General features: G+C 46.3%; 1 protein-coding gene across 3 annotated transcripts in view; it reads right to left on the bottom strand.

Moving 5' to 3' along the window:
• nup98 (nucleoporin 98 and 96 precursor) overlaps positions 1-26,695 on the bottom strand; it is an 84,802-nt gene that overhangs the window by 12,627 nt on the left and 45,480 nt on the right. For all 3 annotated transcript variants that reach the window (XM_087988479.1, XM_043692564.2, XM_043692563.2), the window contains 14 exons: positions 25,894-26,177; positions 23,814-23,927; positions 22,966-23,104; positions 19,407-19,584; positions 18,429-18,581; positions 17,465-17,641; positions 15,702-15,849; positions 14,841-15,267; positions 12,028-12,257; positions 11,347-11,616; positions 6,222-6,379; positions 5,451-5,591; positions 2,600-2,751; positions 2,063-2,284 (listed from right to left, as the gene is read on the bottom strand). In XM_087988479.1, the coding sequence (XP_087844605.1) occupies positions 2,063-2,284; positions 2,600-2,751; positions 5,451-5,591; positions 6,222-6,379; positions 11,347-11,616; positions 12,028-12,257; positions 14,841-15,267; positions 15,702-15,849; positions 17,465-17,641; positions 18,429-18,581; positions 19,407-19,584; positions 22,966-23,104; positions 23,814-23,927; positions 25,894-26,177 (2,793 nt within the window). The remainder of the gene's footprint in view (positions 1-2,062; positions 2,285-2,599; positions 2,752-5,450; positions 5,592-6,221; positions 6,380-11,346; positions 11,617-12,027; positions 12,258-14,840; positions 15,268-15,701; positions 15,850-17,464; positions 17,642-18,428; positions 18,582-19,406; positions 19,585-22,965; positions 23,105-23,813; positions 23,928-25,893; positions 26,178-26,695) is intronic.

Raw genomic sequence — 26,695 nt, forward strand, 5'->3', positions numbered from 1 at the left:
TCTGCACCCGTTCCAATGCCTCCACATCCTTCCTATAGTATGGCGACCAAAACTGCACACAATATTCCAGATGCGGCCGTACCAGAGTCTTATACAACTGCATCATGACCTCAGGACTCCGGAACTCAATTCCTCTACCAATAAAAGCCAGTACGCCATATGCCTTCCTCACCGCACTATTTACCTGGGTGGCAACTTTCAGAGATCTGTGTACATGGACACCAAGATCCCTCTGCTCATCCACACTACCAAGTATCCGACCATTAGCCCAGTACCCCATCTTTTTGTTATTCTTCCCAAACTGAATCACCTCGCACTTAGCTACATTAAATTCCATCTGCCACCTTTCTGCCCAGCTCTGCAGCTTCTCTATATCCTGCTGTAACCTGCCACATGCTTCCTCACTGTCAACAACTCCTCCGACTTTCGTATCATCCGCAAACTTGCTCACCCAACCTTCTAACCCCTCTTCCAGGTCATTTATAAAAATGACAAACAGCAATGGTCCCAAAACAGATCCTTGCGGAACACCGCTAGTGACGGCACTCCATGAAGAAACTTTGCCATCAACTACTACCCTCTGTCTTCTTCCATCCAGCCAATTCCTAATCCAAACCTCCAACTCACCCTCAATGCCATATCTCCGTATTTTCTGCAGTAGCCTACCATGGGGATGCCAGTTAAAATCTTGCAATGGCAGATGGTGAAATGTGAATTCAATAAAAATCTGGAATTAAGAGTTTAAAGATGACCATGAATCCACTGTCAATTGTCAGGACAAACCCACCTGGGTCACTAACGTCCTTTAGGGAAGGAAACTGCCATCCTAAACTGGTCTGGCCTACAGATGGATCCAGACCCACAGCAATGTGGTTGACTCTTATGGGTAATAAATGCAGCCTAGCCAGCAAAGCCATTATTAGATTTTTAGATTAGATTACTTTAGATTAGATTACTTTACAGTGTGGAAACAGGCCCTTTGGCCCAACAAGTCCACACCGACCCGCCGAAGCGCAACCCACCCATACCCCTACATTTACCACTTACCTAACACTACGGGCAATTTCCCATGGCCAATTCACCTGACCTGCACATCTTTGGACTGTGGGAGGAAACCAGAGCACCCGGAGGAAACCCACGCAGACACGGGGAGAACGTGCAAACTCCACACAGTCTGAGGCGGGAATTGAACCCGGGTCTCTGGCGCTGTGAGGCAGCAGTGCTAACCACTGTGCCACCGTGCCGATTATCTCGTGAATAAATTAAAAACAAACTAGTCCTGCTCTCCCCCTATAGCCCCCTCATCAATCCCCAAACAATCCCTACCGGCCCATTCTATTCCATATTGCATTGTCTTTATTTTAGATATCTAATGAAGATTAGATTGGTTAGATTCCCTACAGTGCGGAAACAGGCCCTTTGGCCCAACAAGTCCACACCGACCCTCTGAAGAGTAACCCACCCAGACCCATTCCCCTACTCCCTACTGATGCACCTATCACTCTGGGAAATTGCCCAAAGGCCAATTCACCTAACCTGTATATCTTTGGACTGTGGGAGGAAACCAGAGCACCCAAAGCAAACACACAGACATGGGGAGAATGTTCAAACTCCACACAAAGTCACCTGAGTCTGGAATCGAACCTGGGACCCTGGCACTGGGAGGCAGTGGCGCTAACCACTGAGCCACCGTGCCACTCCTCGATCTTTTCCTAAAATGGTTCTTTTTCAAACACTTGATGAAAATCCCCATACTCCAGCAGCTTGCATTTTCTACAACAATCCAGCGTCACCAACTTCCATAACTTGTCGAAGTTTGATCTACCCCCCACTCCCCCGCCCACCCATCTTCCTGCTGGAATCACCTCAAGTCTCTCCTCATAACTACAGAACTCCCATCCAAGTACAGTTTTTCTGAGTGGCTGCTGTAGATTAATGTCAGAACCAAACCATAGCCACATTTCCAAATGTGAACACAGTTCTTTAATATGTGGCTAAGATTCTGCACACAGAATGACTCAAGGAATTAGGGCTGGATCCCAAAGCCAAAGGGTGAACTTACTGAGCATCGGGAATGTGCAGGAGTACAAAGATAGCCCATTCCCAGAGGCCGACTGCCTCGAGCTGAGCAGCGAAGCTGGTGTGCACCATGGTCTGATGTTTCTCCGATAGGTGAGTGTAGTTCATTGCCTGCAGCACCATCCATAGGTGCCAGCTCAATCTGTAATCCAAGTAGTCAGCTGTCACAGTCCTGGGATTGAGCAGTGGGTGCAGCTCATAGTGCCTGGGAGGAGGAAACAAGGATACAGGCTAGTAAAAATGTGAACTAGGAATCAAAATCAGTACACAGTCTAGAGACTGGGCACATCAGTCAAAATCTGCAGGAGCGGCAGCAGCTCAGGGGCTGACAGCAGCAAAACGGAGTACTGCCGCTCTGTGCGTGGAGGGAGGATCCTAATTAAATTGTCACCAAATGAATAATATACCCAATACTGAGTTGGTGACAAATCCAAGGCTGTAGCCAGAGAAAAATAAGACTTCACTTGCTGAAGGAGCTCTGTTTAGAACCAAATATTCTTGACTCTGGAGGGCCACCTACCTGTCGCTGTACAACTTCAGTAAATGGTAACAGATGTCCTGATGGGGGGCTTCGTCCTCTTCGTTCTCAGAAGCTTCTAGGAGGTCAATGTTTGTATCTTCCAGGTAGGGAGGCAGTGGATACTGTGCATACTTCTGGACGGCCTCACTGCCCTGTCAACAGAGAGAGACTGCTTTAGTCCACGAAAAGCACTCATTGCACTTCTCCCCTTCCCTGAAGGTCTCAGGGAGGGAAATTGGTCAGTAACCTGGCAGATCTTCACCCCCTCAGCCAACATGAACGTTTTTGTGCCCTGATAAATGCTCACAAGCCTGCAGCTTGAAAGGAGGCTTAAATCCTGCTGGAGGCCAGACTGCATCACTCCAATAGACACTGCACTGCTCACTAGGGAATGTTGCCTTTCAGTTAAGAACTGGATCGACATATCGTTTTTGAAAATGTTGATTGTGGACAAGATTAACTACCCTTCCCTCCCAGCGCTTAGGGGCGTGACCTGATGGAGGTGTATAAAACAATGAGGAGCATGGAGAGGGTGGATAGAAAACAGCTGCTACCCTTAGTTGAAGGGTTAATAATAAAGCAGCCCAGTTTTAAAGTGAAAGGTTTAAAGGGGATTCGAGGAAAATAATTTCCACCTGGGGGGCTGGTGGGAATCTGGAACACAGTGCCTGGGGGGCTGGTGGGAATCTGGAACACAGTGCCTGGGGGGCTGGTGGGAATCTGGAACACAGTGCCTGGGGGGCTGGTGGGAATCTGGAACACAGTGCCTGGGGGGCTGGTGGGAATCTGGAACACAGTGCCTGGGGGGCTGGTGGGAATCTGGAACACAGTGCCTGGGGGGCTGGTGGGAATCTGGAACACAGTGCCTGGGGGGCTGGTGGGAATCTGGAACACAGTGCCTGGGGGGCTGGTGGGAATCTGGAACACAGTGCCTGGGGGGCTGGTGGGAATCTGGAATACAGTGCCTGAGGGAGTAGTAGAGGCAGGAAATGGCAACCTTTAAAAAGTACTTGGATGGGAAATCGGAATGTTTTGGCATTCAAGGCTATGGACTGGAAAGTGCAGAGAGATTGCTGCAGACGTGATGAGCTGAAGGACCTCCCTCTGTGCTATATGACTACGTGGTGCTCTCTGGTACATGGGTTGGAATCCTGCCATGGTAGACAGTGAAAATCTGAATTCATTAGAATGTGCAATTAAAATCTGACCATAAAGCCACAGTCAATGGCATAAGAACCCCCCCTGGCTCACTCACACCTGCCACCCTTTGGTCTGGCTGGAAAAGTACTCCTGACACACAGTTGTTATTTAACTGCCCTCGGAGCAATAGTGCTGGCCCAGTTGGTGACAGCCAAATCCCATGAACAATTTAAAACAAAAATCATGTGCAGTCTGAAGTTTTGTGCAGCTACAACACTTCCATCCTGTTGTATTCCATTCCCCTTGCAATAGATACCCAAACTACATTTGCCTTCTGTTTATTACCATCCCTATTAACTAACCTTCTGAAACATGGACCAGGACAGCTTCGCAAGCTGCTGGAGCTGCACTAACATCCTGAGCTTGGGATGTGGCAGCTCATTCAATGGTGTTTGAGATCCAACTACACCACATTGACACCCACTTCCTCACCCGGTTTGTTACTCCCTCAAAGAACTCATGTAGCTTGTCAAATAGGACTTTCATTTGAAATCCATGTTGAGTATTACCTCCTTAATCGAGGTAGATGGATTTCCCCAATGACAGACGTAGGTTAGATTAACTGGTTTATATAAGCACAATTGTTACAGTGCAGGAGACCATTCGGCCCATCTTGTGTGTACTGCCAATCTCCTGCCTTTTTCCATTACTTGCACACCATTCCCATCAAAATAATCACCCCATGGCCCTATTGAATGCTGTAATTGAAGTTGCCCCCAGGTAGTGTATTCCAGACCTGAACTACTTGCTGTGTGAAAAGATTTGTCCCTCATACCACCCTGGCTTCATTTGCATTATCATTTTAAATCACTGCCCTCTTGTTCTTACGAGTGGAAACAACCTCTGTCTCTAGCTACTCCCTCTCTCTATCCTCTCAAAATCACCTCTCCAGGAGGACAGTCCTCACCTTAAGTTATTCTCAAAACAGAAATTCACAATCCTGGGTTCATTCTTAAATTGCTTTGAATCATTGAATTATGTTGGAAATACATTAAAACAATTGGTTAGGCCACAATGAGAGCATTGTGTGCATTTTGGAATCCACATTAAAGGAGGGACATGTGTGCACGAGAGAAGCTGCAGAGGAGATTTACCAGGATGTTGCCTGGGCTGGAGAGTTTCAGTTATGAAAAGAGATTGAACAGACAGAGGCTGTTCTCCTTAGAGCAGTGGAGACTGACAGAGAACTTGATTGAAATGTACAAAATTGAGGGGCATAGAGAGGGTAGACAGGAGGGTACGTTTCTCAGTGAGGGATCAATGACCGGGGGTGTTGATTTATGGAGGGACGGGGTGGGAAATGTAACGGAATCATTTTTCACTTAGACAGTGGCTAGAATCTGAGACTCTCTGCCTGCAGATTGGGACAGGCAGAAACCCTACTCACATTCAAGTATTTAGATGTACATTGTGATGCCAAGGCAGACAAAGCTAAGGGCCAAGTGCTGAAAAATGGAGTTAGACTAGTCTGGTGCAGACTGGATGGGCTGAAGAGCCTTTTTCCACACTATAGTCCTCTATGGCTCCACTGTCTCCTTAATTTCCTCTATTCACTGCTTGTTTTTTTCAAAATTAAGCACTGGCACCGGAACCCAATTAAACCCCACCCAATTCTGCTTTCGCACTCATCACACAGTGATAACACTGATACCTGAAAGGCTTCACTATACACATTGAGAGCATCAGCAATGGAGGATCTGGGAGGCAGCATATACCAAAGGTGGACAGCCAGACAGCGTTTCCAATCCAACTGCGAGCAGACGTTAATGTAACCCTCTGAAGATACCCACACCTAAACAGAAAACAGAGTGATAATAATCATGCTGGTCACACACGCTGGTGAAACATCCCCATGGGTTCTCAGAGGCCTGTTTGTATCCGGGCTGCAGGAAGGCTACTCTGGAATAAGGCATGGCACTCAAGCTCCATTTTAACTTACCCACATCCAAGGGTTTGCTCTGCATTGGCAAACCCCACCCAATCCTGCTTCACAACTCCACCTCTCCCACCAAGCCCCTGCAGTGCCCATCGAGCCACCCCGCCCATTATCCCTCCTATTTTATCCTGATTCTCCCCCCACCCAGGATGTCATCTGTATCCTTCCTATTCCACTCCGAAATCGCTCCCAACCGACTGTACACTGTTGGAGTCCGACGTTGACCCCCACAAAACACACTCACCACATTTCAGCTCCGATTCTACAATCAGATTTCCCTTTGTGTGAGGAAGCTCCATGGCCCACCATTTCCTGCTTTATCTTGCATTTCCCATTCTTACCCACCCCACAAGAACTGATCTGCAAAGAACTGCCAGCCAGTTTCTGCCACTTTCCTTCAGAATTGGACAGAACCGTTTCGGAAAGCCACAAGCTGACCCAACAGCTCCCACCGAGCCTAGTTTTCCTGACCGAGTGAACACTTACTGCTTGCCCAGCCAGAAGAGCAAAGATCTTCAGCCTCTCCTCCTGGATGAAGGGATCAGCCTTCATCTGGTTCCAGTCAGCAAGTTGCAGGTTGAGCAGCTCTCTGACCTGCTGGCCACCAGCAGCCTGAGCGAGCAGCAGGGCTAGCCTGTGATCCCCTGAAATACACAAACTCTAGGTCAGCTCCCACTAAACATCACACTGCACCCACAAACAATTCTTTACTCATGGGATGGGAGGATGACTGGCCGGGCCAACACTTGTTGTCCATCCATAGGGGCCCTGGGAGAAGGTGCTGGTAAGCTGCCTTCCTGAACCACTGCAGATAGACCCACAATGCCCTTATGGAGAGAATTCCAGGATTCGACCCAACGACACTGAAGGAACAGTGATATATTTCCAAGTCAGGATGGGGAGTGGGTGGGAGGGGAACTTGCAGAGGATGGTGTTCCCATATATCTGCTGCCCTTGTCCTTCTACATGTAAGTGGCCGTGGGTTTGGAAGGTGCTGTCTGAGGGTCTTTGGTGAAGTTCTGCAGTGCATGTTGTAGACAGTACACACTGCAGCTACTACTGAGTGTCAGTGGGGGAGGGAGTGGCTGTTTGAGGATACGGTACCGAACAAGTGGGCTACTTTGCCCTCAGTGTTGTTGGAGCTGCCCCCATCCAGGCAAGTGGGGAGTATTCCATCACACTCCTGACCTGTGCCTTGTAGATGGTGGACAGGCTTTGAGGAGTCAGGAGGTGACTGCAGGACTCCTAGCCTGTGACTTGCTCTTAAAGCTGCAGTACTTAGTAGTTTTGGATTCTGAAATAGTTGTTTCTGATTAATGGTAATTCTCAGGGTGCTGATTTTGGGAGATTCAATGATGACACTGCCACTGAGCTTGAAGAGATGACGGTTGGATTTTTCTTGTTGGAGATGGTCATTCAATACCATGCTCCACCATTTAATAGCTGACCTTCTACCTCAACCATACTTTTCCCACACTAACCCAAAACCCTTCATATCATTAAAATCCAGAAACCAATTGATCAGTGTTGAGTTTGCTAAATGAGCTTCCATAGTTCTGCTGTAGAGAATTTCAAAGATTCACCACATTATGAATGAAGATTCCCTTCATCCCAATCCCTTCAACTCTATAACCAAACCCCCCAAGCTCTCTGCTGCTCCCATCCATTGCTACACAGGTCAGCAGGGAGTTGGGCAAGAAGTGAGGTGGGAGACCCCAAATTATTGGAGCTATCTTGGCCATCTGGTCCATTGGGTTTGTTCTGCCATTCAATCATGGCTAATAGGTTTCTCAACCCCACTGACTGGCCTTCTCCTCATAACCCTTGATACCTTTACTAAAGAACCACCTATCTCGGTCTTAAAGACACAATGTTGCAGAAGGCTTTGGAGGCAAGCCAATGAATTTCTATCCAGGTCTCTCAGTAACTCGAAGTTTCAATGAGACACCCCTCATCCTTCTAAACTCCATAGCCAATGTCCTCAACCACTCCTATGACAAGCTTTTCATCCTCAAAATCATTCTTTTAATCTCCTCTGAACCCCTCCAACACATCTTTGCTTAAATAGGGGGTCCAAAACTGCTCATAGTATTCCAATGCAGTCTGACTAGAAGCTTATACAGCCTCAGCTCTTGTATTTTAGTCCTCTTGAAATGAATGCTAACGTTGCATTTGCCTTTCTAACTGCCACCTGAATCGGCATGTTAATCTTGAGAATCCTGAACTAAGACACTGAAGTCTTTTGGTGTTTCAAGTTTCTGAAGTCTTTCCCCTTTAAGATAAATAGTCTATGCCTCTAACCTTCCTTCCAAAGTGTTTGACCTCACACGTTCCCACACTGTATTCCATATCATTTCTTTGCCCGCTTTCAAAGTCTGTCCAAGTCCCTTTGCAGCCTTCCCGCTTCCTCAACACTATCTGTCCCTGTACCTATCCAAGTCATCACAAATTTAGCAAAAATGCCCACAGTTCCTCTGTCCAGATCATTAATGTATAACGTGAATAGCTGTGGTCCCAAGAGACACCCCTGTGGAACTCCACTGGTCACTGGCTGCCATCCTGAAAGAGATCCTTTATCCCCATTCTCTGCTTTTTGCCAGTCAGCCAATCCACTATCCACGCCTTGTACCTTACCCCTAACACCATCCTATCTTATCTTAGCAGCCTCCTGTGCAGCACCTTGTCAAAGGCCTTCTGGAAATCCAAACAGACCATGTTCACTGGCTGTTGGTCAAACGTGCTCATTACCTCTTCAAAGAATTCTAAGATTAGTCAGTAGTGGACAGCGAAGAGGGTTACCTCAGATTACAACAGGATCTGGACCAGATAGGCCAATGGGCTGAGAAGTGGCAGATGGAGTTTAATTCAGATAAATGCGAGGTGCTGCATTTTGGGAAAGCAAATCTTAGCAGGACTTATACACTTAATGGTAAGGTCCTAGGGAGTGTTGCTGAACAAAGAGACCTTGGAGTGCAGGTTCATAGCTCCTTGAAAGTGGAGTCGCAGGTAGATAGGACAGTGAAGGCGGCATTTGGTATGCTTTCCTTTATTGGTCAGAGTGTTGAGTACAGGAGTTGGGAGGTCATGTTGCGGCTGTACAGGACATTGGTTAAGCCACTGTTGGAATATTGCGTGCAATTCTGGTCTCCTTCCTATCGGAAAGATGTTGTGAAACTTGAAAGGGTTCAGAAAAGATTGACAAGGATGTTGCCAGGGTTGGAGGATTTGAGCTACAGGGAGAGGCTGAACAGGCTGGGGCTGTTTTCCCTGGAGCGGAGATTGAGGTTTACAAAATTATGAGGGACATGGATAGGATAAATCTTTGCCCTGGGGTTGGAGAGTCCAGAGCTAGAGGGCATAGGTTTAGGGTGAGAGGGGAAAGATATAAAAGGAGACCTAAGGGGCAACTTTTTCATGCAGAGGGTGGTACATGTATGGAATGAGCTGCCAGAGGAAGTGGTGGAGGCTGGTATAATTACAACTTTAAGAGGCATTTGGATGGGTATATGAATAAGAAGAGTTTGGAGGGATATGGGCCAGGTGCTGGCAGGTGGGACTAGGTTGGGTTGGTATATCTGGTCGGCATGGACCGGTTGGACTAAAGGGTCCGTTTCCGTGCTGTACATCTCTGACTCTATGACCTCCTTGACCATAGATGAGGTATCAAGGCCTCTTTTAGAGTGAGGCTCTGGTTCAGTTTCCTAATTCATTTCAGAGCCACCTCTTGCATGGATGCTTTTACATCATTCCTGTATCTCCCTTGTGGAGCTCAGTATACAGGCCCAGTCTCCTCATGGGACAATCCAACATCTCAGCGATCAGTCTGCTGAATGTTTACTGTAGTCCCTCAATGATAAAAGGGTCCTCCCTGATGCAAGGAGACCAGAACTGTTCACAACATCCCAAGTACACTCTTCCCATAACTCTACACAATTGTAACAAGACGTTTTCAAACTCAATAAGAGGTTAACAACTACGCCGGATATACTGAAACAGGCTAAGAGACTTTACAATGCAAAAAACAGGTTTCAGCTCACCAGCTCCTTCTAGTCTCCCTCCCTCATATGGTTATTGACCTTTATAAAAGGTTTCCATGTTTTTCACCTCAACCACTCCATTTTCACCACTTGATTGCCAGCAAACTCCACGTGTGCAAATATTATAAAATGCCCAGGAAGGCAAATGCAGTGTTGGTGCAAAAGGAAGAAGTAGAGAAGGTACACTGACCCTTGGTGAGACCACACCTCGAGTACTGCTCACAGTTTTGACCCCCTTATTTGACAGAAGAGATTATTGTGTTACAATGTTCCCTTAATTTTTTTCCTTTGCCAATCATAACATCTGATTTTTTTCATCTTTCATTTGCATGCAAGGGTTTAAGAAGGGGCAGAGTTAAACTTCAAATTCTTTAAGTTGTAATTCACATGTTTATTTGCCAATGATTAAAATTGATTTCTTGATAATAAACAAAAACCAGGAGTTGCTAAGAAACGCTGGTTTGGCAGCATCTGTGGAGAGAAAGCAGGAGTTAACTTTGACCCCTTTTGCTTTCTCTCCACAGATCCTTCCAGACATGGAGTTCCTCAAGTAATTTCTGTTTCAGATTTCTAGCAACTGTAGTGCTGTGCTGTTATTAGAACAGCCTTTTTGTGTTAAGTTCAGAAACGTGGTCAGTGTTTTCCGTTAACCGGACTGCATCAGACAGCAGAATTAGGGACCTGGCATAATCCCAAGAGCAACGGAGCTGAAATATCACTGCTTTCCCAAATGGATGGTGACAATAACGGAGGCCCAGGCACCAATGATTCTTGCAGTCACAGTCTGCCAATCTGAGAATAAGCTAATTATTCTTACTATTTTCTGTCCAATAACCAATCCATGCCTGCATATTACCCCCTGTACAATGATGTCAAGTTTTATTTACTAATCACATTTGTGGGATATTATCCACAGCTTTCTGGAGTTCCAAATACACCACTTCCACTGGGTTTCCCTTATCTCTTCTGTTTGCTCCAATACACCTTCAAACAGGAACTCCAGCAGCTTGTCAAACATGACTGAGGCACAGTGAGAGAATTAGGGCCAGGCTGTAAAGGAGAGGGTGGGAGGGGTTCGGACCCCTCTTCCACAAACGGCCATGCATCAGTTAATGTCAAATCGGCTTAACAAAAAATCTCTCTCAAAGTTATTAACGGACATGAGCCATAGACAGGTAAATAGAGTTTGGTCACAGATCAGCCATCGTCTTATTGAACAGTGGAACAGTCTTAAGGAGCCTGCTCCTGCCACCCTACCATTATTTTCTATGCACATTTATCCTATCATTGATAAAGATTCCTGCACCTTCCCGATGACTGATATCAGATTATCACCTCCGTAAATGTAACCAAACTTCTGAAGGGATCTGGGGAAAACGGGGTTGTATATGTGGAGTTAGACTGCAGAAACAGGCTTGTGGGAGCGGAATTGCCTCTCCTCCTGTTCTGACAAATTGTGACTTTCTGCTCCTCCTTGGAGCTGGAAATCAGCTAGCCAGGGCTCAAAAACCCAGAGCCTGTTAATGTCACCACACCAAGTGAAACCAGCCAGTCAATACTAGAGGTGCTGTTACCTGACTGCTGTGCAAGTTTGCACGCCTCACTGATTCTCTTCCCAGTTAGATAGCTGAAGACAGCATCCACATGACTCATGTGATGAGACACAGCCACCTCCTCCTCGATCCTCTCCTCTGCAGTCCGAGAGAGCCAATGGGAGAACGCTTTCCTGCGCTCCAGCTGCTGGATGTATGGACTCGGCTCGGAAAAGGCAGCTTCCAGCTCCTTCAGGTTACCCCAGAGAGCCTCACACAGTGTCCATGCTAACGACCAGCCTCTCACAATACCTGCAACACAGTGTCTCATTTCATTTAACACATTCAACAGGGGTGTGCAGACCATCCACCAACAGAATTAAACATCACTACCAGGAGGGAAGTTCTTCTATCAAAACTTCCCCAGGGAGCTTTAACGAAGGATTAGGCTCAGCTTCACCCCCAAGTACCTCCTTGCCTTCCATTTCCTGATTTTCAGCTATTTCAGGGATGTTGGTTACATCCTCTATAGTGGAGACATCTAATGAATAACTAAAACTGGGATATGTATCAGATCGGAATCAGAGAAATCAGAGACCTCAGAGTTGGGGGAAAGCGAGAAGGTGGGGGAGCGGCCCTGAATAAATTTACAACTAAAGAGCTAAGCTGAAAAATGGGGTGAGATTCGATGGTGGTTGCAAAGAGCTGCACCCCCTCATTTACCTTCTGTGTATTCACTCTTGTCTTCAGCCTCCTGGATCCAAGCTGCATACTCGTGCAGAGCATCCACCCCCTGCTGGGGTTCAACAAACGGGCAGCTGCCCTCCGTGCCCACATGGCTGTAGCGCAGAGCAATCTCCAGCTGCTCTGTGTACAATGACAAATCCTGTCTCGCTCGCTCTTCCTTCAACATCACCTTCTCCACATGCACCTTGAAAGGAAGCTCTGAAACACTGTCAAATCAAAACACAGTCACAATTCACATCTTGGCTGGAAGGCTTCCTCACTATAATGCTACAAGGCATTTACTACAACACTGCAGTGTTGGAGAACACAGGGCTCAAGCCACATCTGACAGCAGCTTCTGAGCTGATGCAAGTTACTTTACAACAAGCTGATTATCTAATCGACATAAACAAAGGAGGGGAGGGGAATGCCAGCTGACAGCAGAGGTCTGCTCCCATGCTGCAAATTCTACCCAATATGGAATGTGGATGTTAAGTGATTCATCAGGCACAGCTCTGCCAGGTACAAGACAGTACAGTAACGACTCAATCAAATTGCAATTAATTGCCTTATGGCATTTCAGTTTGTATGTGCAGCCAACTGCAAACACATTGGAGGAAGTGTTAAGAGATCATGAAAAGGTTTCCCCCTCAACTCAACTCATTCTGTTCTTAGGATTTGGGTGATGTTGCTACACAGTGACTTGTAATCTCTCTGAAGACATCAAGGGTCGGTCACGCTGTGGGACTGACGTCACCTGCTGGTCAAACTGGGTAGAACTGCAACTTCAAATTCCCTGACTGGGGAATCAACTTCCCAGAGTTTTCAACCTCAAACACTGGTGATGTCAACTGCTAGTGACCAGATTCAATGAAATTCCATAATTTAAGATAATGGGATTTGAACTGTTTCCTTGTAGCTAGTTCATGTTTTTTGGGGAAAAAACAACACTGTGGAAGAACAAAGATGTTCTTGGCAGTAACAGAGGGGGAATGAGTTTGATAATTTACAAAGAACAGAGACAGAAGGTTGGGCTGGGGAGGGGGAGAAGAGAGCATGGAGGGGAGAGAAACAAAGACAGAATGCACGAGAAGTCGTTCAGGAGGGGAAGGCAGGGTCTTTATCAAGCCTCCTGCCTGTGCTCCCTCTGTGTGGTGTGGGCATGTTGGCCCGGATGCTGTGCAAGAGTTTGTGATGAGGCCCTGTAGCCTTCTGCTTCAGCTAGTGACAGTAAGATTAAACAAGCCAGAGCTAACAGCAGGCAGGGCCAGACTCTCTCAACAGTGTCTCGTACTCCAGCGACAGGAACCAAGTTCAGATTGTCTTTGGCGCGATAAGGCAGCCTATACACTACCTTCTCAAATGACCAATTGGTGGCCCACGTGGAGAGATATTATGTGCTTTCCAACTTTTGAGGCTGTGTTAAAGTACCCAATATCACCGCGCACAGTTCGTGCTCAACATAAGTAACCATAAACAAAAATGACCTGGACAGGGTACAGAGGCAGCAAATGGCCGCAGTGATACAGGGGATGGGGAGCCTTATTATTTGGACCGACTGGGTAATGTGGAGTTGTGCCCCAAGCATGAACAAAGATTGAACCTTGGTTAAACTGGGCAGGGCACTTGTCAGACCACAGTTGAAATGTTGATGAAGAGCTCATGTTCGAAATGTCGATTCTCCTGCCCCTCTGATGCTGCCTGACCTGCTGTGCTTTTCCAGCACACTTTTTGACACTGATTTCCAGCATCTGCAGTCTTTACCTTCTCCCAGTTGAAATGATGTTTAGGTTCCTTACATAAGGAAAGATAAGGCATTGGGGCAGTCCAGAGAAGATTCACTCAGCTGATACCAGGTAGGGGGGGGGGGGGGGGGGGGGGGGGAGCGGTAAAGGCTAAAACCTGTACAACATTGAAGCAGTATTTAGATGGTCACTTTTGATGCTGTTATACAAGGCGATGATTAGGAGATGCCGGTGTTGGACTGGGGTGAACAAGGTTAAAAATCACCCAACACCAGGTTATAATCCAACAGGTTTATTTGGAAGCACTAGCTTTTGGAGTGACGCTCCTTCATCAGGTGGTTGCAGCTGTGGCAGGAACCAGCACACCCAGATGAAGGAGGAACAGTGCTCCGAAACCTAGAGCTTCCAAATAAACCTGTTGGATTATAACCTGGTGCTGGGTGATTTTTGACTCTGAACAAGGCTATGAGCAAGTGTTGGAAAATGGAATTCGAACAGTTCGGTGCTTGTTTTTGACCAGTGTGACTGGCCTTCTATACAACAGACCCTGACAACTCTTGACTTAGCAAGTGTTGGAAAGGTTCATCTTGACTTTTACCTGATCCTGCCTCCTATGCAAAAGGTCACACCAAGTTTTGCCTTTCCTCCTCTGCTTCCACCTCCATTGTAGACCCATGATAAATCTGACCAGATAGCACAAAAGCTATAACATCCCAAACACAGTAATAGCCAGCTATCAGCGCAAGGTGTTCCGCTTGAAAAGGAGGTGGGGGGGGGGGGGGGGGGGGGGAAGAGAGGATGACAACGACAAGGATAACATTAAAAAGAGAGAAAATTCCAGAGTCCAAAACCTAGGAAACTGAAAGCACAGGTGCATTTGGCAAAACAAAAATATTTAGTGGGCAGACAAGCAAAAAAGACAGAATTGAACAAATGCAAAGCTGTAGGAGGGTTTTCGGTAAGGGGTCACTGCTGATTATACTGCTGGCTAGCACAGTTCAAACAAATATTGACACTTCACACATTGAGAATCGCACCCCAATCTCAGCAATGTACATTACTCACTGTTTGATCTTTGCTGGCTTTGGAAAGAAGTTATACTCCACACTGCATGGGTCAGTGTCGTATTCTGTCACATGACTCAGTAGCTGGCCACTGTGACAGAGTGTGCAGTTGGGTGCCCAGCCCACCCGGAACGAGCGTCCTGCAAACAGGGCCATGTCCATCAGAAGCTTCCCTTTGCCGTTAGTAACTGACTGCTCCATTGGCACCAGCCTCTGGTGTTGTCTAATCCCCACTGTCTTCAGCTGCAACTCTGGCAGCTGGCTGGGCACACTGAATGTGGAGGGCAGCTGGCCTGCCACTGGCCAGGGGTGAAGGGGCGGTGAGCGAAGGATCTCCACAGCAGTCGGAGAGTGCTGCTGTCTCTGCTCCTGGTGGACAGTGAAAGGCAGGAACTTCTTTGGAAAGGAGCAATAAAACATGCCTCCACCTGGAACAAAGTCAACGAAAGAATGAGAGTAATATTCCGCCTCGGTTATCTTCTGGAGAGAATGATACATTACAACAGGGCAATAATTACAGGGTGGTCCTAACAATCTCAAAGATACAACTTAATTATAATTAGACATGAAATTCAATCACAACATGAAGTGTGCGGATTGTAATGAAACACTAACTGCTTTACTGTTTTCTATCATTGCCATAGTTACAGCCTGGGTTCAGATACAAAGTAAAGCTCTTTCTACAAAAGTAAAGCTCTTTCTACAAAAGTAAAGCTCTTTCTCCACTGCCCCATCATTGAAAGAACATTTCTGGTGAACCGTACCACAACATCAGGCACCCCGATCAGCAGTGGGGAAGTCTGTGCTGTTAGCTTTGCGTCATTGTTAGTTATACCAATTCCATCAAGAGTGCAGCACTTACCCAGACCTTTTGATCTTTCCCCTTGCTTTAGCAAGATCTGCCGTGGTAACATCCGCTGGCAATGGTCATCAGCTGTCAAATGTGCAAAGTGCTGATTTTGCATTTTATCTACATCCTCATCCTCACTCAACAGCGAGGCCTTCATTACCTGGAGACACACAGAAGGAAATCAAAGAATCCATCGTGTCGACACAGGCCATTCAGCCCATTGAGTCCACACCAACCCTCTGAAGAGCATCCCCCACCCACACCCACCCCCTACGCTATCCTTGTAACTCTGCATTTCCCTTGGTTAACCCACCTAGCCTGCAAACTATAGACAATTTAGCATGGCCAATTCACCCAAACCTGCACGTCTTTAGACTGTGGGAGGAAACTCATGCAGGCACAAGGAGAACATGCAAACTCCACAGAGAGTCACCCGAGGCTGGAATCGAACCCAGGTCCCTGGCGCTGAGAGGCAGCAGTGCTAACCACTGAGCCACCGCACCGCCCCAGCTTGGGTTTCTGATTGTGATCACCAGTTGAAAACCTTCAGAAGTTCCCATTATTAGTGGCACATTGGACTTGTAATCAGGGGAATGGGTCTTCAAAGTCTAGCTGGGCAGCCTGTCAATTTATTTATTTTAAAAAAAGTTGATCAAAAAGTTGGATCATTAAAAGTGACAATGAAAGAAAAGGTATTTTGGGGAGGGGAGGGGTGTTTCTTTTGAGAGATGGACAACTGGGTGACTGGCATCGAGTTATTGCCATGTGGCAGAAATACCAAAGCCAGATCCTGATTCAACCATGACATGGAATTTGAAAAAGTGTCAGGTCTACAGTATAGAAATATGCCCTTCAGCCCATCAAGCCTATTCCAGTCAAATACAAGGACTTTACCATTTGAAGCCAGTATTAGGTTCATAAGGCTTGAATGCTTTAGCTCTGCAAGTGCACATCTAAATTCTTCTTCAATGTTGGAGGGTTTCTGCTTCTCCCACCCTTACAGACACTGACCTCCAGATTCCCATCACCCTCTGGTAAAGGAAACTTTTTCACCTCTCCTGTAAACCTCTTGACCCTAACCTTAAATCTATGCCCTTTCCAAAGGGAAAAGTTTCTTCCTGTCTACATACCCAACTTTATACATCACAAATGTGACCCTTTTGTCTCCTCTGCACCCTGTCACTGCTATCACACCCCTCGTAGAAATGCGGCTTCCAAAACCACACAATGCTCAAGCTGTGGCCTAACCAACATTTTATACAATTTGAGCATAACCTCCTGGCTTTTACAACTCCATGCATTAGCTAAAGGTATAGTGCCTGCCTTCTTGTCCTCCTGTCCTGAGACCTGAAGGAATCGGTGTACATACACACCAAGGTCTCTGTGATCTCGGAGCGCTTCCCATTCATCACTATTCCCCTGCTTCTTCTCCAAGCAATATTATTAGAATCGGAGGAGGAACAAGCTCCTTCTGACCCCCCTCATTTCCACAAGGATTTCAGAAGGTCAGGAAGTATCATCCTGCAATCCTGTCTCAGTAGACAAATTAGTAATAGAGCAGGAAACCAGTCAGGTCAGGTACCAACCCATTCTACCTTGATGCAGCGTTCTGCTACGTGGTCAATGAGTGGGATTTGTGGTTCAGCTGTTATCTGCTTCTGCCTGCATAGCTGCACTCTCTAGGCATATAGCAGCACCTTACCTCACTCCCCAGGGTCACCACAGTGAAGAATGCCGGCTCCAGCACTATGTGCCATTCACAGAGCTCTCATTACCTGAAGAGAGTGGGGGTTGATGCCCAAGCTGGATGCAATGTTGCTGGAAGCGGACACAAGCTCCTGGTCCTCACTGATGTCCTCATCCAGTAAACTGTCCGGCATGGGCTCCTGGGTGATGTCAGCCATATCGCTGTCAAACTCGGTCACACGCCCCAGCTGCTGCATCAGTGGGCTCTATGGGAAAGTGGAGCGCTGTTAGATCACAGAGCAGTACTGGTTCACAGTGCAGGCCCAAATGAGCAGATATATAAACAGCGCAAAGATGCATGCTATTCTATATTCAAAAATTGAGGAAGCTAACAACTCTAGGTTTCATCATCTTTAAAATAAAGAGAAAAGCATTTCCGGTAACTTGCTGGCCACTCCATGTTTGGATGAGGTCCCTTCACAGCCTTTCAAAGTGCTTAGGTATCAAAATGCTTGCGAATGTGACCAAAAAATGAAAGATTCCCACACTGCGAAATGTGAAAGTGATTAACTGCTTTGTCAAGAACACTGGTTATTGGATAAACACGGGTCCCACACATTAGGGAGGGTTCCCCAGGTCTCATACACTCTACGACACGTACAGGAAGATGCAATACGCAAATAAAGCTTTCGCCTGAACTCCCTCAAGCAGTGCATTGCACTGAAAGGTCAGCGCTGCAGGCTAAAGTCTCGACAGTGGGATTTGACCCCATAGCCATACGACTTGACAGGCCAGTGCACTAACCACCAAGCAATGGTTGCTGGTTGAACCACTGTTTTTCATTGATTGGACTGTATTGTTGAAGTCACATCCCTCAGGTTGCTGCAAGTCTTTTTGGTTGGGGTATCCCTGGACATGGAACAAAGGCAGGTCTGTGTAGTTGAGAAAATGATCAGGTATGGGCTAGTTGAATGGGACAGCCTGGCAGACCAACAATGCCATGCTGGGAAGGAGATGCATTACGACAGGCAGAGGGGCTTGGTGGGAAGTTACCTCCAGCTGCAGGTTCTTGACAGGCTTGCAGATTTGGGCTGCCTGCTGATCAGGAAGAGCTGCTGTCTTCATCTTCTTGGTTTCAGCTTTTGAAGTCTGTTCACTATCCTCCTCATCCGAATCCTGAAGCCCATACTTGGAAAAATGTGTTACCTGGAATAGGAAAATGCAGGGATCAAACAGTGAGCTCCAAGGGGTATAACCCCAAGATCGCCTTGGTCATTATAGAGCAGCAGTCATTGGGAGATTCCAATGACCAAAGCACGATAATTCCCAAAGCACACTTCACAGCCAGAGCACTTCTGACAAACCAATCACTTTTTCTAAGTGCAGTCACCATTCCAATGTAGGAGATAGTGCAGCACTGGAGGCCCTTTACCAGAGGGTCAGTTGTGTAAACATCCAATTGCAGAGATGAAACACTTCCCCTTACACCGTGGATGCTGGGTAGAGTGCTCTGCATTCGGCCAAGCCCAATGCTGCCTCAAACAATTGGGGATGTTTGAGAGGAGGCAATGCAAAGTGGGCTGTGTCAGTGAAGTGTCAGCGATCTAAACCATGTGAAATTCCAGATTAAACAGCAGCACAACAGGCTATGTCCATACTGAGTTATAAAAACTGCATTGGTGCACTGAAGACTGCTGTTAATCAGAGAATGCCTACAGTTTCAGAGTACCACTTGTACATTTTACCTTCCAGCTACTTGGGTGTCTCTGCCATGTTTGTGCCACAAACCATCCTACTCCACAACGGCAAGTGAGGCAAGAGAAAGGGACCAAGGGCAATAGCAAAAGGAAAGCTGGCCCAGGGGTGAGGAATAGTCAGTCAGCTGAAATCTAAAATACTCACAGTTTATGGCCTTAGTGAGATTCAAACCTGCTCCTGATTCAGTGCACCCTGTGAACATGCTGGCATGAGACTCCCTGGTAGAGACAGGGGAAGGGACTGAAGATGAAATGCAACAAGGTCAACACTTGCCTCGAAGACCCAGGAGCCAGTCTCAGACCTGTACTCCAGGAAGCGAGCGCCCTGCTTCCGCGATGAGCTCTCCAGTCTCTCCTCAAAACCCATCTCCATCAGGCGCTCAGGCGACTTGATCAGGCAGCGAGTGGTCTTGTCAGTTGGCCAGACTCCATCCAACGTTACCTCAGCTCGTCTTTGCAGAGATGAAGGCAGTTAAAGAGAGAGGATGGAAGAAAAAGCGAGAATTTATGGGTGTTATTATAGTGTTTTCAAGAAGCTCCTTTAGAACCAATACAGTACATTTAAAGTGTAATATTCTAAGATGAAACAGTTCAAATAGAAAGAATGGCTTTTGGCTAATGGAACCCATACAACTGCACCCCAACAGAAGGCATCATTTGTAGAGAAACTTTACTAAAGTGGTACTGAGGATATTTGGAAAAATGGAAAGAACTGGGGTTGTTCTCCTTACAGCAGGAGTGGGTGGGACAGCTTTAATAGGTGTGCAGAATTAAGAAGGATTGCTCCCTTGCTATCGATTTTGCTGGGATATTGGGTGGCAACCAGATGACAATTTAAGATAGAGATAAAACAGCCAAGGAAAATAACTTACTTTAAAAATAAGTTTTAGGATCTGGAGCACACTGCCCGAGAGCAGATTCAACAAGAATTTCAAAAAGGGACCTGGAGAATTAACCATCATGGGTTTTTCAGGATATTTGGAACAGGCTTCGGAATAGGAATATTTGGAAAGCTCTTTCAAAGAGTCAGCACAGGTACCATGGGCCAAGTGGCCTCTTTCTGTTGTGTCACTGAATTTTCACGTGAGGGCAGAAAATTTATCAAACAAGGAAAGAAATCGAAGGTTCAGGTGGTGGGGTTGGATAAAGTGAACATATTGCAGAAAACACGAACACAAAACGGTGAACACAATTTATACACAAGGGCATTGATAATAAAAAGGGAAGTAAATGTTAAGGTCAGGTCACAGCGAGAGCATCACATGCCACAGGCCATCCCATAGTGGAAAGAGGACTAAAAGACACAAAGGTAACAGAGATCATTCAACAGCATCAGACCAGCAAGAATGGATTAGGATTACAAAGAAAGGTTCAATGAATAAGAAAGAAAAGTCAAAGATTAGCAGAGAGGTTACTCTCACTGCATGGCAAGTCAGTAACTAGGGTCATATTGAAACAATATTTCTATTTATACAATGCCTTTAACATATAACATTAAACTACATTACGAGGTCAGATAATCAACAATTTGGTTAAAGTGTTCAGATTTAAGGAGTACCTTAAAAAGACATAAAGGCCAAAGTGGGAGGGAAGAAGCTGAAGATATTGTTGCTAATCGTAGAGTGATTAAGATTGTGAATTTACAGAACACTGGAATTACAACAGCACAGATTTCATGGAGAAGTGTATGGCTGAAAGAGATATAGCATGGGTTGGGTCATGAAGAACTTTGAAAACAAGGTTGACAATTGAACGAAGATGGTGTTAAAATGCTGTTTCTGCAGCATTCTGGTCTCGTTCCAAATTTCCAACATACATATGTATATAGAGGGGGCGGGAGAGCCCACAGTTACTGCTTTTACTGTTGAATTCATGAATTACTGGGACATCAGAGTGTGCCTGGGAAAATTAACAAACAGATCCTGACTGGGAGAGGTCACAGCACAGAAACAGATAAGTGAATAAATTTAAGTATAGTCTTGCTGTTAATCTACGATAGTGAATAGAGTGGGTTCTTTCTTGATTATATGTTTTATTGAGATAAGTTTCTCGATTAAACTTAAAAATACTTCAATGCAAGAGGCTTAACAGGGAAGGTAGATGAACTCGGAGCATGGTTAGGAACATGGGACTGGGATATCGTAGCAATTACAGAAACATGGCTCAGGGATGGGCAAGACTGGCAGCTTAATGTTCCAGGATACAAATGCTACAGGAAGGATAGAAAGGGAGGCAAGAGAGAAGGGGGGGGGGGGGGGGGAGTGGCATTTTTGATAAGGGATAGCATTACAGCTGTGCTGAGGGAGGATATTCCCAGAAATACATCCAGGGAAGTTATTTGGGTGGAACTGAGAAATAAGAAAGGGATGATCACCTTATTGGGATTATATTGTAGACCCCTAATCGTCAGCAGGAAATTGAGAAACAAATTTGAAAGGAAATCTTAGCTATCTGTAAGAATAATAGAGTGGTTATAGTAGGGGATTTTAACTTCCCAAATATAGACTGGGACTGCCATAGTGTTAAGGGTTTAAATGGAGAGGAATTTGATAAGTGTGTACAAGAAAATTTTCTGATTCACTATGTGAATGTACAACGTGCCAAACTTGACCTACTCTTGGGAAATAAGGCAGGGCAGGTGACTGAGGTGTCAGTGGGGGAGCACTTTGGGGCCAGCGACCATAATTCTATTAGTTTTAAAGTAGTGATAGAAAAGGATAGACCAGATCTAAAAGGTGAAGTTCTAAATTGGAGAAAGGCCAATTTTGACGGTATTAGGCAAGAACTTTCAAAAACTGATTGGAGGCAGATGTTCGCAGATAAAGGGACAGCTAGAAAATGGGAAGCCTTCAGAAATGAGCTAACAAGATTCCAGAGAAAGTATATTCCTGTCAGGGTGAAAGGGAAGGCTGGTAGGTATAGGGAATGCTGGATGACTAAAGAAATTGAGGTTCTGTGGGAGACTGGTCAGCAAGGTTAGATTTCATGGAATACAGGGAGAAAAAGTCATTTGGATACAGAACTGGCTCAAATGGTAAGTGAATATAATCCCCATTCACCTGGACAAGTGCTGCGATTTCGGAAAAGGATTGAGTGATCCCTGTGTCAAAAGATGCCGAGGAGTTTGGAAGTACAATAAAGGAACATTGATCTTTGTCACACTCAAAAGAGCTGCTTTGGTAGCTAACTTAAAAAATGTATTCACGTGTACAGGGCACCACTGGTTTTATTAGCCATCCCTAATTGCCACAGAGGGCAGTGAAGAGTCAACCACATTGCTGAGAGTTGGGAGTCACTTGGGGTCAGACTAAGTAAGGGTGAGTTTCCTTCCCTAAAGGACATGAGTGAAACAGAAGGGGTTTTCCAACAATCAGCAAAGGTTCTTATTTACATACACCTATTGAATTCAAATTACACCACCCACTGTGGCAGGATATGAACTTGGGTACCCAGAACACTACCTGGATCTCTGGATTAACAGTCCATTGATTATATCATTAGAAAGTTACATCTTCACTAACAGTGAGGTGGTAACCTGATTACAAGGAATTCAAATATGTGAGTTCTGGGAAGGGGGATCAGACAGTGGAATGCTTTGGGTGAACCTATGCCATGGTTCACTCCGAGGCCAATCCATCCTGGGAGCACTGTGCAACTGCAATGCAGACAGTGGAGTCTGATATTGCTGCTGGGATCTCATTTAAGCTTCAGGCAATTTCTGTTCTTGTGAATTCCAAACACCTACATGGCCCAAGATTTGGATAACCTTAAAATGCCATGTGTATTTCACAGGCCCATCCCGATGCCATAGCATCGCTCAATCTGATTGTTACCTGTTCAGGCCCTCACCCACCGGGGGCTTTTTCTCATCGTCGAGATAAACAATCACCTCCTTCCTGCGGACATGCACAATCTCATCCAAGTTCATGTTGGTTAAGTTCACAACGCCAGGGAAATATATAGACCCGTAACCTGGGTTTTAAAATAAGCAGGTTAACAGCAAATACCTGGGCAGTCACCAGCCTCAGACCATGCTCCCCTACTCCCCCAGCAGATAACCCCCTCTCACCCTGCCCTAATCCTGGGCCTTGCCTTCCTCTTTAACCTCTCTCACCTCCCAGTCAGATTACATTTTTAAACTCCTAACGAACAAGCTTGGGCAGATTTCTCAGACTGGAAAAGAAAGTGAACCAGTTTGCAAGGAAAGGGAAAGTGACTGAACAATAGCTCGTTACAATCAGATTTGTATTTTGGAGCGTGTCACTAGCAAAACACGCATTTACTGTTCATCTCTAGCTGCCCTTGACAGGAGTTGGTGAGTCATCAGCACCATAAGATCCAGAATTAGGCCATTCAGCCCCATCATGTCTGTCCTAAAATTCAACTGTTGCTGATGTTTCTCAACTGCATTCTCCTGTCTTTCCCGATAACTTGTGATTCCCTTACTAATCAAAAACCTCTCCCAAATACAGCGACTTAGCCTCCATAGCTACCTGCAGTAGTGAGTTCCACAGGTTAACCACCCTCTGGATGAAGAAAGTCCCCCATTCTAAAAGAGTGTCCCTTCACTGACGTTGAGCCCTTGGGTCCTCATGCATCCCTACTAGTGGAAACACCGTCCCCATACACACTCTATCCAGGCTTCTCGGCATTCTGGAAGTTTCGCTTGTTAAGCACTCACCTTTGCGGCCAATGGTGAAGTTCTCCACGATACATTCTCCATTCTCGTTCAGTTGTTGGGCCAGTTCATCCATGGAGGGGATGGTATAGTAACCGACTCGAGTCAGCACTATGCCTAAAATAGATTGCACACCATCAGTACCATTTGGATAAACGACAAAAAGGCAAGTATGGTATCACATCATGACTAGAGGGAAAAAATCTCCTGGACTAGCTTTAGTCACAAGCAGGTTCACAGTTTCCCAATTGAGGTGTGATTCGTGTGGCCATGGAGACCGTATTCCATGTTTATTTAGGTTCTGTGAGCCCATGTCTTACTAGTTGAAGGGCTGTACTTTGTTCTATTTCTGCCCCATGCTGAACTTTGGCCATGTCAGGGAAGGGAGGACTGCAGATGCTAGAGATCAGAGTCGAACAGTGTGGGTGCTGCCAAAGCACAGCGGTCAGGCCGCATCCAAGGAGCGGGAGAGTTGACATTTCAAGCATAAGCCCTTCATCAGGAAGGGTCATGATTTGGAGGTGTCTGTGTTGGACTGGGGTGTACTAAGTTAAAAATCACATTTCACCAGGCTGTAGTCCAACAGGTTTAATTGGAAGCACTAGCTTACGGAGCACCATTCCATCAGGTGGTGACAGTATATTAGCGGTCTTCCTCATTATGCTGCTGCTGGCCCTGCCTAAGGCTGTATCATTAAAACATCCAGGCAGCAGGCTGTTCAGATGGTTACATTAACCAACTCCTTGCCCCTTTTCTGTGGTTATGAAACCATAGAAATGGCCCAATCAGTTCACTCACTGTCTCTTCTCCAGCTGAGTAAACAAGCCACCCATTCTCATCCCATCTTGCAGCACATGGGCCGTACCTTGCAAGTTAAAATCCTTCAGGTGTGAGCGAGCTGAAAGCTTCTGCTTCAACCTCCAAACTCAGCAATGGCTTCCAGGGTTTTCTCAAGTCACCTTTAATCCTTCTATCAACCAGCATAAACTGGTGCCCCTGGCTCCTGGTCTCTCTGTCAGAACTAACTCAGCTTTGCTGGGCATCCATCCAAGCTCCTCATTATTTTACCAAGTCATCTCTCAGCTTCTTCCATACTAAGGAAAGGAAAGCAAACCAATCCGATCTTTCTTCACAGCCGCCATCTCTCAGGCCTGGTCATATTGTGAAAAGCCTCCCCCTGCCCCATGCAGTGGTTACTGGTGGGCTTGAGCTCTGAAACATCCAGTGGGTGTCCCAGGCCTGGAGCACATCAGCAGGCCCCAAACCAACGGTCGTTTAATTTTGATAAATGTCCTTTTAGTTTTGTTTTGTTACGGTACCCCTTAAGGAGTTAATAATTTGATGATTGCTGCAACCAGTACAAAGCCCCTTATTGAAGCAGTACCTGTTTTCCAATTCCAATACAATCCTTCACCAGGCAACTTGTTGGAGATGGACTGGAGTTAGCAGCCAGTTCACAGCTCGGTTAAACATCAGCCAATACTGCACACCGGGCAGATCGAGCAAGAACAAGAGGATTCCATCCAAAACATAATTAATGAGTCAGTTTGTTTTTATTGCAATGGTCTAATACTCCCATTACTAATGCCAGATCTCTCTCATTATATGAACTCCATTTACAAACTGCCATGTTGGAATTTCAAATTCCACCTTTCAATTATTAGACCATGGCTCTGTAATACTAGTTTAGTAACAACCACTGCTCTAGCTATCCCAACACCACCTGTTTTTGGGCAGGGGAGGGGGGTCTGGGTGGAATGCTATGATAGTTGTTGCGCACACAATGCTGTAGGGATTCTATGATTCTTCTATAGAAAACTCACTACCTTTAGAAGAAATAAGAACAAAGAGCAGCTTGAGATAGCTTCCTCATCTCTCTTAACAGGGCAACTCCTTACCATGAGATTACGCCTCTGATCTCAGGCTCCCTCCAGAAGTAGTGACTCATCTACATTTACCCTGCCACGCTCCTTAAGAATCTTACATACTTAATACCAATTGTCACAAGTGAATGCCCAGTTCCAATTGTAAACACCAGGTAAGAAATCTACAATGGATAACTCTAACCTACGGTGGGGCTCACCTGCTGGATGAGGTGGTAAACTGTCATCTATCTCAGACTCCCTCTCCACACTCAGGGACCCATCGATGTAGCATGGATCTTCACTGCTGCCTTCCAATATGCCATTTCGCAGCTTGTTCCTCAAGTTCATCTCAGTGATGGTATCGTCCATAGCGGAGTTCTGGTGTCTGTTGCTGTTTACACCCTCGGGTGTCTGTGGGATCGGTTTGACTATGGTGTTGGTGTAGCATTTATTCACCTCCTGCTGGTCATTATCCTCTCTCTCCAACCGACATTCTTGCTCACTGTGAGGAGGAACCAAGACGGTAAATCATTGCAGCATTCATTTGTGACAAAGGTGGAGATTGCAGGCAGCACCAAAGGGTTCTTGCTATCAGGAATGGCTCCAGACTATTTTCTGAATGAAATTTGAGATTTAGACTGAAAAATCAACACCAACAAAATTTCTCAACTTACTGGATGTCTCTATTCCAATTACCCAGCACAGGTACGATGGGTCACAAAGCCTCCTTCTGGGCTACGTAATTCCATGGTGAAGCTAGCATGGGGAATTTTGCTCTCCATGTAAGGTTCAATTCCCAAAGTACAAGCTAGGCGTCAGAAGATGGGATGGTGGAAGGTAGGGCGCAGGGCTGGGGAAAGAGGGAGGGAAGGAGGGAAGGAGGGAAGGAGGGAAGGAGGGGAAGGGGGGGGAAGGGGGGGGGGGAAGGGGGGGGGAGGGGGGGGGAAGGGGGGGGGGAAGGGGGGGGAAGGGGGGGGGGGAAGGGGGGGGAAGGGGGGGAAGGGGGGGGGAAGGGGGGGG

Source organism: Chiloscyllium plagiosum, unplaced genomic scaffold, assembly GCF_037043375.1.
Source record: "Chiloscyllium plagiosum isolate Xiang-an unplaced genomic scaffold, Cpla_swu_hap1 HiC_scaffold_6, whole genome shotgun sequence".
Classification (NCBI taxonomy): Eukaryota; Metazoa; Chordata; class Chondrichthyes; order Orectolobiformes; family Hemiscylliidae; genus Chiloscyllium; species Chiloscyllium plagiosum.